The sequence below is a fragment of the Rhinichthys klamathensis genome, unplaced genomic scaffold (assembly GCF_029890125.1).
Source record: "Rhinichthys klamathensis goyatoka isolate OS25496 unplaced genomic scaffold, OSU_Roscu_1.1 h1tg000341l_1, whole genome shotgun sequence".
NCBI lineage: Eukaryota > Metazoa > Chordata > Actinopteri > Cypriniformes > Leuciscidae > Rhinichthys > Rhinichthys klamathensis.
This window is the reverse complement of record NW_026606855.1, coordinates 2,145,001-2,156,959: the sequence shown is the minus strand read 5'-3', so window position 1 is coordinate 2,156,959 and position 11,959 is coordinate 2,145,001. Positions and strand designations below refer to the sequence as shown.

Here is an 11,959-nt window from a genome sequence, read left to right as displayed (position 1 = left end):
TTAGCAGCATCTACAAAACAAGGTCTGCATCTGAAATCACATACGTCCCTACTATAAAGTAGGCAAAAAGCGAGTGTAAAAAGAGTAGTATGTCTGAATTCACAGTATTCATAAAACAGTAGTCGGATGGCCTACAGGTGTCTGGTCTCATTCGTGTTTCTTTCCTGTCGGTTTTCGGTCTCATTCCTGTTTGTTTTCTGTCTCATTCCTGTCCGTTTCATATGAAGTGTCTGACAACATGAACGTGAATGTAGTACATCCGGATTACATTCATACTACAGACATTCATACTATACAGAATGTACTTTTTAGTGGTCGTAGGGTAATTACATATTCAAAGGAAGTACCTAGAGACTATGCAATTTCAGACGCAGCCACTAGTTACGTCTGGGTTCTCCAAAATCTGGGCCTGGAGGGCCACTGTACTAACCTGTATCGAACTCACCGGTTAGCTCGTTCAGGCGTGTTTGATTAGGGTTCGAGCTTAACCCAAGGAACCCTGCTTTACGAGCTTTCCCTTACAATGACGTATTTGATGAGTCTCATTGATCCTCTCTTCCCCCTCAGATTTGTCCTGTACCTGCCCTTGCGTCGCCTCCGGCCTCTCCAGCTCAGAGCCGCGAACACCGAACAACAGCAGCAGAACGTGACGGTAGCGCAAGTCGCTAAGGCCACTAGTACGGTATTGGCCGCCAAATGCCATACCGATGTCAAGCTTCCTCCGTCCCCAACGGGTCGAGGTACGTCACCTGTAGTGATGTTTCGGCTGATGTAACCCTTCGTGTCGTTGGGATACGGTTGACTGTCCATCATGCTGCTCGTAGGGGAAGAACTCAAATTATTTGCCGATTTTCCCATACGGGTGTGTGTAAAAGTTAGGGTCAGGTGTCTAGGGGTTGTAGAGTCATCAGTGGGGATTGTAGGATTGGTGGTTCTTGTGTCGCTGCTAATTGTCAGTTTTGGTTGGGATTGAATAGTAGTTTGGGTTGGGGTAGAAGTCTCATTTGCAGGGGTAATTTGGGATGATGTTTGAAAGGGGACGTTTGCAGATGTTAATGGCTTTGTGGTCGTCCACTGTGGCGTAGTAGACATCTGTTGGGGATTGAGTGTAGAGTCCATTTTAAGCTGTGACGTAGTTGATATAACATGCTCTGACTTGCTTTGAGCAGTTGTAGCTTGTATTGTCTCATATGTAGGGGTAATTTGGGATGATGTTTGAAAGGGCACGTTTGCAGATGTTAAGGGCTTTGTGGTCGTCCACTGTGGCGTAGTAGTCGTCTGTTGGGGATTGAGTGTAGAGTCCATTTTAAGCTGTGACGTAGTTGATATAACATGCTCTGACGTGCTTTGAGCAGTTACAGCTTGTATCGTCTCATATGCAGGGGTAATCTGAGTTTGGGTTTGTAAGGGCACGTTTGCAGAAGTCAAAGGCTTTGCGTTTGTTAAGGTTTCCGATTGTGAAGACGCAGAAGACTGGGAAGTAACTGTCTTGACTGTTTCTAGATACTCATCCGAATTGGGTAGCGAGGTAGTCTTGGCAAAAGATTGCGTAGGGTTTTGAGAAGCCGTCACTAAAGATTTTGTAGTCTGTAGAGATGTAGTTTGTAATCCCAAAGGCTGTTGGGTAGTAAGAGCTTCATTGATTGGGATGGAGGTCAAAGTAGAGTCAAAGTAGTCAGTTGTAGAGCTTGGGTGGGCTGTAGTCGAGGGGTTTGGGATGCTGTGGTTTAAAGTGTCAGTACTTGTATCAGGTTCATTCGTCTGAGAGGTGGTTTGTGTAATATGATGCAGTTTTGTTGATTCCCACTGTGGCGTAGTCGACGTCTGTTGGGGATTGAGTGACGTAGTTGATATGATGTGTTCTGATGTGCTCGGAGTTGTTGTAGCACATCGAGGGAGGTTATGTTGTACTTCAAGTGTAGTAGGAACAGCTCGAGTGGTTTTTTGGGGGGTTGTAGGTTTTTTTGTACTAGTGGAGGGAGGACTGATGGAGCGGACGGGTGGATAGTTGAACTGACGCTTGTCAGAGGTCAGCGGCTCTGAAACATTGAGCCGCGAGGAAGACATGTGAGGCAGAACACGCACGTTGGTGGTGAAGTGCTTCCCGAACACCAACAGGTCCGGATCCACACCTGACAACCAGACATCGCAATCAGATTATTAATGAACAAGCTTTACACTTGTAGGCTGAGGGAATGTTCATTTCACCTTAAGTGTTTCCATGCTTAAATGCATGTAGTTTCAATTCTAATGCATATTTTTTCAGATTTAAAGTAGAAATGTCCTGTTTAGAAAAGGGACTTTTATATCTACACTACCGTTCAAAAGTTTGGGGTCTGTACGATTTTAAATACTTTTAAAAGAATTCTCTTCTGCTAACCATGGCTGCGCTTATTTGATTAAAAATACAACAAAAATCAGTTATAGTATTAAATATTATTCCAGTGTAAATCAGCTGTTTTCTGTGTGAATATATAGTAAAGTGTAATTTATTCCTGTGATCAAAGCTGAATTTTCAGCATCACCAGTGTCAGTGTCTTCAGTGTCAAATGATCCTTCACAAATCAGTATAATATGAGGATTTGATGCTCAAGAAACATTTATTATTATTATCAATGTTGAAACAGTTGTTGGTCTGTCAGTTGTACAGTTTTTTTTTTTTTTTTTGGATTCTTTGATGAATAGGAAGTTCAAAAGACTTTTGTAACATTATAAATGTCTTTACTGTCACTTTCGATCAAATTAATTATTCCTTGATAAATAAAAGTATTGATTTCTTTCCTCCAAAAAATAAAAATAAAATTCTCACTGACCCCAAACTTTTGAACGGTAGTGTATATTGAAGACGTTTCGTGTATGCATTCAATCCCCATTAAAAGAAAAGTAAAGATCATCATGGTTTTACATTTCCTCAAACCAAAGTAGAGTTTGGTGTGCAGTTTCTCACCTTTAGTGACATTATAGAGGATGACATTTCCTCTGCGGTGAGGAATGCAGCTCTCAGCGGTCGGACATTGCAGATGAAAGCAGTTCACACTGTCCTGAGTGGTGTTGAAATGAAACACAGCCAGGTTGCAGGAGACTGTGCATGCAATTCATAAATTAAGTTACAAAAGTCATTTAACAAGGTCTTTATGGTGGTTGAAGATTCAGATTGAATTATACTTAAAATATTGATTTATGCATTTCCATTATATAGTGCAAGCACATTCTTTAATAAATATTTGTTTACATTTTTTTTATTTTAAGTCTAAATGATAAAAGGTAATTATAATATACACATATATATATATTTAATCAGTCATTTAGTTAAAAAAAAACTAATATCCCATAATGTCATATGATATTACTATATGGTAAACAGATATACTATGAAATAATTATTTTTTACTTATTATGATTACTATATTTATATAAAAAAAATAAAGCATTTTACCTCTGCTATAGCTTTGGATACAAATCTAGTTTATACTTTTAACTTGGCATTGAGTACATTGAAAATTCAATGTCAAATTGCTTGTGATGTTCCATAATTTGTACGTTGCTAAAAGCATATTAATTAGACAAGCATTAGACTATCTGTATTATTTTGCGTGCATTATGATGAAACAATTGTGTTGTCTGACTAAATGTCATTGCACAAAAAAAAGTAGACTTTTGTCAAGTTAAACATTTCACACAAATAAGTTTGTGAGGTTTTAAAAGCTAAAACAATAGGTATAATATTCAAAATTAAGATTACACATAAAACATCTGAATGTAAATGCAAATCCTGCATGATTTGCATTCTGCGTCATGACTTTCTCTTCTGGTCAACTGTTTCGGTGATTTTTAGTGGATGTATGAAGTCAGTTCACTCAAGTTCACGCAGGTGATCTAGCAGAGGATCCACACGTGTAGATCAACATGTTCCTCTGACTACAAACACAAAAGTGTTTTCATGTTTAGCACCATCATTAAAGCAATCAAACTTTTTTTTGTGCAACGCTTTACTGTCTTTCTTTCAAATAAATGACACTTCCTTTAATGTTTTGTTCCCTGATGCAATGACATTCAGACGTTTTTAAGTTTTCTTGGGCTACTTTAGTAAGTCAGTTTAATGCATAAACTCACAGTTTGGTGTAAGACAGCAGGCTCTGCTGCACTTGAGCGCAGACTCGTCCTGATAAACCCTCAGGATATGAGCTCCTCTGCGCTGAGATTCCTCTACATCCACATACAGTCCTGGATATCTGCGGATCCAGCAGCTCTTATAGTAAGATGTCGGAGAGCAGCTGGAGTCCGAGGAGCAGATCAAACCCAGAATCCACAGCAAACTCCATGGCACGGTCATTGCGCGCTTCGTTCGGCTGGTCTGCGAGGCTGGAGCTCAAGTCATGTTGTTTTGAAGTGTGTTTCTGGCGCAGGTGAGCGGAACCTGCGCAGACTGGAACAGGTGTGATGATGATGATGGTGATGGTGAACGCGCGTGAAGCGAGCGAGATCGCGCCAGAGTTTAGAGCTAACCCCTTTATTACGTGCTCCTCGTTCATCCAGACATTCATTCATTTACTTATTCAAATAGTCTAAGTAAATGCTCAGATAAGTGGTTTTATGAAAATAGGCTCTTTATTTGCTGCAGTCTTCATTTTATTGTATCAAAATAATCACGATATAACCAATAACTGCAATTGCTATGCAAATTCTATAGCAGCTAACTTTTTTGTAGCCTAGCCCTAGATAAACAATCATTTCGTTCGATAAAATGCAGCTTGTGTGGCCTTGTGTCTGACCCCCTCAAAGGAAGTCAAAACCAAATTGAATTGTGTAAATATAAGAAATAAATACATACATTTTACATATTTTATAAGGAAACAAAGTTTATATAATTTTCATCCGCCAAACACGCTGGTAAACGGTCCCGTTCTCTGAGGAGATTTGCAACCATAGCAACTGGATGCCTTTCGATGTTTTTTTTTTATTGGACGAAACATCGTCAAAATATAAGTGGAAGATTTCAGTCTTGTTCCGATAAGCCAATGAGCCCTCCAACATGGCCGACGAACGCCTTTTTTCTGATGCGCACTTAGATCCGCTTTGATCTCGCGATAAATGTTGAGAACGTGATTCAACGTATGTTTTTAAGTTGAGGTGGCAATACTCTCCTTAAAGGGATAGTTCACCTAAAAATGACAATTCTTTCAGTAATTACTCGCCCTCATGTTGTTCAACCCCGTAAGACCTTTGTTTATCTTCGGAACACAAATTAAGATATTTTTGATTAAATCTGAGAGCTGGATCACTCCTCCATAGGCTTCTTTAACTTCAGAAAAGTTAGTAAAAACATTGTTAAAATACCCCAAGTGACTGCAGTGGCTCAACCTTAAGTTTATCAAGCGATGAGAATACTTTTTGTGAGCAAAAAAACCCCCAAATAACGATTTATTCAACTATTCATTTTCTTCTGTGTGGGCCTCGAGTTAGTTCACGTAGTGTAACAGCGCATCGCTTCGTCAGAACGTTGGCTCACTATTGGTCGACGCTGATCATGTGTGTGAAAAGTATTCTCGTCACTTGATAATCTTAAGGTTGAGCCACTGTATCACTTGGACTATTTTAACGATGTCTTTAATAACTTTTCTGGGCTGGCAAGTTTCAATTACAATAGAAGCCTATGGAGGAGTGATCCAGCTCTCAGATTTAATCAAAAATATCTTAATTTGTGTTCTGAAGATGAACGAAAGTCTTACAGGGTTGAACAACATGAGGGAGAGTTATTACTGACAGAATGTTCATTTTTGGGTGAACTATCCCTTTAAGTCAATTTACAAACGTTGCGACAGTGAAACTTAACATAAGTTGAATGAACAAATTCAGCAACTTTAAGTTGTCCCAACTTTAAAAACCTACATTGAAACAACTAAACTGTGAAATCCTTTTTTACAGTGACACTCATTATTTATCACTTTATTTAGGCAAAGGGGCACAACAGCTCTTGCTATTTTATAAGTTAACACGTATTAAAACAGCAACTAAAGAACTTTACAACAACATTAAGAAAAAAATTCAATGTTTGTTTAATTTTGTAGGCTACAATATTTTTGTTGGCTTGAACATGACGCAAGCGCTCCTTCAGTAACATTAATAGTATGTTTGTTATGTTTTTTATAATAATGTTCTATCATTGGAGGATTTTTTTCTGAACATTTTAAATGTTACTTGTTTTGGAACATTCAGAGAACATTAAAAAAAAGTAACATTTCCATAATGTTTACAAAATTATACAATGGAATGTTCCCTTAACGTTTGCATAACCAAGAAAAAAGTTTTATATGTTCAGAGAACACTCAGAATATACAATTATTATTATTATTATTAATAATGGCCTACATTGATCAGGTATGATCAAAATATCATAAAATAATTATAATAATAATTTAAAAGGCACTTTTTATTATTTTGTTTTGTTCACTGTAAAAAATTATATAATTATGACAACAAGTGTTTTTATATTGCTTTAACTCATCATAAGTTAAGCAATTCTTTCCTTTTTTTATTATAAAGATTCAACTCATTTTTAATTTGTCTTATTGTCTTAATATTAATGTAATTTAATTTGAAATAACTTAAATATTCAAGTTGATTGTACTTAAAAATTTAAGGCAGCAATTTTTTAGTGTTGTTGAAGACATAATGTTGATTCAACATACAGATCTTTTTTTTTTTTTTAAGTGATTTGGTTTACCTTTTTCAGCCATTTAGCGTTCAACGTTATATTAACAACAGCTGACAATATTTCAGGCATATTTCAACGTTTAAGGTCGTTTATGTGTCGGCTGGGAACGTTTTCATAACTTAATGCGTATTCTTGTCAGCTGGGATACGTCCCATGCCAGCTTGCCCTGTGGAACACCATTGGCTCTTTGTTCCTCAGATGAGAAGAAGTGCTTGATTCCTTCTGGAGAAATCAGAGAGGATTATTCTAACTGTGCAGGCCCGGATTTCCAATCACAGAAGCCGATACTATTTTCCCCGTTTGTGACTCATTTCCACTGTTTGTGTGTGTTACAGCCACAGGTTTGCCAAAAGACACTTGGATCGGGTTGCCGAGTGGCTTTCACACTCCATTTTCCAAAATACAGCAGATCTATGAAGGCTGCGAACACTGGCTGGAGAAAGAGCTCTCAGCGCCAGGGTGAAGTTGTTGCTCTGGGATCAGCCTTGAGTTTGCCAGGTCAGGCACTGAGAGCACACAATACAACACAGTTTGAAGGGGAAATGTTTAGTTTGACATGCGCCATGAAAATCAGAGTACAAACAGAGAGTACAAATTAAGAATGCCAATACTTTTATTCTTACATTTATTTTTGGCATTGATTCTTCATGGTTTAGGCTAGACTGGAGTTAAGATAATTTTGTAAATTAAGCAACATCATTGTCATTAATAGTCAGAATGCTAATATTTTCACAGCATCAGTACAATACATGTCAATTATAAATAGTATCATATTTTATAAACTGTAATGTTTAACGAAGGATGAACTACAACATGTAGGAGCGTCTTTGCCGCTAGATGGCGCCAGATCCTTTTTAAACTCAAGTGCCACGCTGATTGGCTGAAGGATCCCAAACATGAGCTGTAACGTCAAAGGACAAACTTACTTAGGAAAGTGTATTGGCACATCTATCAATGATAATATTCTGCATGATGAAACCATAACTTTTAAAGACTTTATGTTAGGACACCATGAATCAGATTTTTTTTTTTTTTTGGAAAGAATTCAGAAAGTATTTCATCACTGTTTCGTCTTCATTAAATAAGAAATCACGACTTCAATTTGCAATGCCTTTAATTTGTCTAATTCATTTCTTACCCTAATGTTCTTTATATATCTTATTTATCTTTTACTGTCATTAGCAAGTTATTGTTAACTCATTTTTTCTCTGTATTCTGTTGACAATGGGTGTATTGTTAAATTTTGTGTATTCTAAAAAAAAAAAAAGAAGTAAATTTCATACTTTTAAGAGCCTGCAGAAAAGAATCCGTTACAGGGAAAATATTTTTCTAGTATGTATAGTACATTATGAACAATTTGTTGCTTGATCAAAAACTCAAAATTTTGACCTTTAGGGCTAAGGGGGCGTTTATACGACACCGTTTTCACTGTTATCGTCTCTGTGTTATATACATAAAGGCGAATTTGTGAAAACAGTGACGTCATGCATATCTATTACGTGTTCAGTCTATATGCGCGTAGTGTTTCTTTACAAAGTGACATCGCCCATACAGCAATTTTTTGGCGATTTCAAACCTATTTGTCATTTTACAACCTCTATTATTAATGTGTCCAATCAGGCTTTCGCAACCTCCACAGCACTGACAGCACGTCTTAGGAATGGCAATGATCTCCTTATGACTAAATCTGCATTTTAATATTAGATCTTTCCTCTGCATTTGACACAATATCTCACAGAGTATTCTCATTTCATCTTTGTAACTGGCGTATTCTGGTTCACTTCCTACCTTTCTGAGTGATGGGAAGTTCGGATCATTTTACTGACTCTCTTGTTCGATCTCGTTCATCAAAATGAACGAATCTTTTTTCGAGTCATTTCGTTCATTGAAGTGGCTTTAAATGTTATACTTGTAACAGCCAAATTCCCCAAACACATCCACCAACGCAATCCTGATCATATTCTGAATTAAGAAAACATTATAATGCAGTCAAAAATAATTTACAGGGAACATAAATAATTATTTTACCTTCCGAGTCTTTCGTTCATTTGTCACGTGACAGACGCAATGAACGGATCGTTCATGAACGACGACCCACAGGCTAAGTCCACAACTGCCCCTTTCTCACACGGTGTTCCCCAGGGTTCGGTTCTTGGACCTTTTCCCTTCATCATCTACATGCCTCCATTAACATCATCCATCATACACTGTAAAAAATATTTTAGCATTTTAGTTATTTCAACTTATTTTTTGGTGTATAGATAACTAGATTGTCCAGACAACAAGAAATTTTAAGTTTTCTTGTCCTCAACTTATCGAAATAAGTTAGTTAAGCTAAAAAAAAACATGCAAAAAGATAACACAAAATAATGAGTTAAGTTTTTTTACAGTGTAGCTTTAACTTCCATTGCTATGCAAATGACACCAAACTTGACATCCATTCTCAACGCACTGCTCCTTTTCCCAACACCTCCATATCAGCTTGCATTGATGACATAATATTTAAAGTCCCCGTGAACCGGAAGTTGCAAACGACTTTTCTCCAGTGTTGTGACGTATTTCCGAGAGAAACGGAATACTAAATGAGGCAAAATAGTGGGCGTGGCTTTTTTTGCAACTAGCACCTGATTGGATCTAGAAAAGTAGGTGTTTTCATTCAGCCTGTCTACTGTCAGTTGGAGGGGCGTGGTTACGGATGTTAAGCAGACGCCCAAACCGTAAAGCTTACGTCATCGGGCAAGGTCCTCCAATGCAGAGGGGAGGGGCATTTTAAAAATTTGATTAAAGATTACGGAGCCAAAACATTTTTTTGTGTGGATTGACTTGCATGGATGAATTGTTCACCACAAAACGATCAATTTAGGCAAACAAAGTAAGTTTGGTCAATTTTGATTTCATGGGGACTTTAATGTTATGCATGTTATGTTATCTACGCTCATTGTCTCTGTATTGCCTTTTTGCCTGCTGTCGTGTTTACTTGTTATAATATTATAAAGCGACCTTGAGTTTGCAGAAAGGCGCTATTTAGAATAAAAAAAAATATTATTATTGTTTTTTGTGTATCCGTGTGAACAGGGAGCATTTTGACAACGTTGTAGTCTGTACGCAAAACTTTTCAAAAACGTTTTAGTACATCGTTGTCATGCAAATGTACCTTTTTCTTAATAGAACTAGAACTGCCCTATTTTGGCTCACTTCCTACTTGTCTGACCGTCAGAATTACATCTCTATCCGCCAGGCGAAGTCCTTTTCTGCCCCTGTTTCACACGGTGTTCCCCAGGGTTCGGTTCTTGGACCTCTTCTCTTCATCATATACATGCTTCCATTAGGTAACAATATCCGTCATGGCTTTATCTTCCATTGCTAACCCAACTTTACATCCATTCTCAACGCAATACTCCTCTCCCCTTATCATGGATCCGTGTGAACGAGGATCTTTTTGACAGCGTTGTCGTCTTGACGCGTAACTTTTCAAAAACTTTTCTGTTTTTAGTACATCGTTGTCATGTAAACATACCCTTTTTTTTAAATAGAACTAGAAGTTAAAACAAAATTATGAGCACCACAACAGAAATAACTTCAAATCAATTTTAACGGATAACACACGCTCTTTATTCCAAATATCAAACTGTTATCTGACACATTTGTGTTTAAGGTAACCGTACTGAAATAGAATCCGGTAAAATAAGCAGTTACATATTTGTTTTTACAAGCCCTTGTAGAGAAAAGCCATGAATCTCTCGTTACGAGTGCTTCCTCAGATCGCTATGAATTTCATTCCGGTTTGACCGTTTTAAGTCAAAGTTGTCCACATCCAAGAATATGGCTGATAAATATACAACGTGGCAAATCTATGAAAAACACATCAACATTCAGTACTTGAGTCTGTCGTTTGGCGTTCACGTTTGCGCTGATATATGAAGGAAAGTCTGCTGTTTGTCCACTTCTAGGTTAGTCGGGTAAGTGACCATCATTCCCAGCTGTATTCCATACTAACAAACGCTTACACGAACACTTTTTGGGCTAAAATGAGATAAAAAAAATAAAATAAAATAAAATAAAAATTCTCATGCATTTCGTCCTATTACAGTTCCCATTATACAAAAAAAAAAGAAAAGAAAAAAGGTCACACTTTATATTTAGTGGCTTTAACTAATATGTATGGAAGCGTATTGCATTCACTTGAAGAACAAAAATCTATTCTGTTTTTCTGAATTAACGAGTTAATTATCTCAGAATTACGAGATAATTTTTCTTAGAAAATTTTTTTTTCACTTAATGAGTTACTCAGAATTATGAGATAATTAAGTCATTAATTCAGAAAACAGAGCAAAAACTTTTTTACATGAAAAATCATCTCGTAATTCTGAGATAATTAACTCGTAAATTCAGAAAAACAGAGCAAAAACTTTTTTTCCATGAAAAGTAGATTTTTTTTCCTCAAGTGAATGCGCTTCCATAAATATGTACTAACATTGAAATTAATAATTTGATACAATGGACGACTTATTGTGTACATACATATTTTTACATTGTACTTATATTTTAAAAACACCTGCATGTAATTACAGCTGTAATTAATTTATGTAAATACATTTGTAATTACACTGTTGACCCTTCCCTTACACCGCAACCCACCCTTAAACCACACCTGTCCCTAACCTTACCCGTATCACTCCTCAGTAGCAGCACAAGTGTTGGTGACACTTTATTTTACAGTGTTAGTTACATATGTTACATGTACTTACCATAGTAATAACAATAAATTATGCATAACTACATGCAACTAACCCTTAACCACACCCTAATCCTACCCTAACCCTATAGTAAGTACTTAAATATCGAATTACACTGTAACAAATACACCTTAAAATAAAATGTAACCACAGTGTTTTACAATTCAGCATGAACACAATATTACTTATTTTTCGATGTAAGTAAATAGTGCTTAAAGCCACTAAATATAAAGCGGGACCAAAAAAAAAGGTGTCAGATGTCATGACATTCATATTTAGGGTTCCGGCAGATTCTCTTTCTCTGATCAGTGTTATTAGAGAGTGCTTTGCGCTTGTGTCCTCGTGTCTCCTGCAGAAGCGCAGGGCTTTTGGCCTGTAGGTGGCGCTGTGGCACTGCAGTGTCTCTCAGTCTTTCAGCAGTCTGTAGATGTGATGCTGGGCTCCGTGCTCGCTGGTGGACACCTCAAACACGTAAGCGATGCATAGCAAGGTTTCTAGAGTGTCTCGG

General features: G+C 37.1%; 2 protein-coding genes across 2 annotated transcripts in view; both read right to left on the bottom strand.

Annotated features, from left to right (window-relative positions):
- Positions 1-444: 444 nt before the first annotated feature.
- On the bottom strand, positions 445-4,534 carry LOC130106477 (mucin-2-like). The gene is made up of 3 exons (XM_056272608.1): positions 4,114-4,534; positions 2,948-3,082; positions 445-2,132 (listed from the first exon to the last, which is right to left on the bottom strand). Exons 1-3 carry the CDS (start codon positions 4,331-4,333, stop codon positions 505-507), a joined length of 1,983 nt encoding a protein of 660 aa, XP_056128583.1. The 5' UTR covers positions 4,334-4,534; the 3' UTR covers positions 445-504.
- Positions 4,535-11,710: 7,176 nt separating this feature from the next.
- LOC130106476 (transcriptional enhancer factor TEF-3-like) overlaps positions 11,711-11,959 on the bottom strand; it is a 44,518-nt gene continuing 44,269 nt past the window's right edge. The window contains exon 12 of the mRNA XM_056272607.1: positions 11,711-11,959. This exon is cut by the window's right edge and continues 11 nt beyond it. Coding sequence (XP_056128582.1) covers positions 11,857-11,959 — 103 coding nt within the window. The 3' untranslated portion in view covers positions 11,711-11,856.

What these genes read in the sequence shown, in the direction of transcription:
- LOC130106477 (XM_056272608.1), bottom strand. Translation starts at nt 4,333, where the DNA reads ATGACCGTGCCATGGAGTTTGCTGTGGATTCTGGGTTTGATCTGCTCC. An exon ending in CTGCTGTCTTACACCAAACT is followed by an intron (nt 3,083 to 4,113) that starts GTGAGTTTATGC and finishes TTGCATGCACAG; the next exon opens with TCTCCTGCAACCTGGCTGTG. An exon ending in CCTCTATAATGTCACTAAAG is followed by an intron (nt 2,133 to 2,947) that starts GTGAGAAACTGC and finishes TCTGGTTGTCAG; the next exon opens with GTGTGGATCCGGACCTGTTG.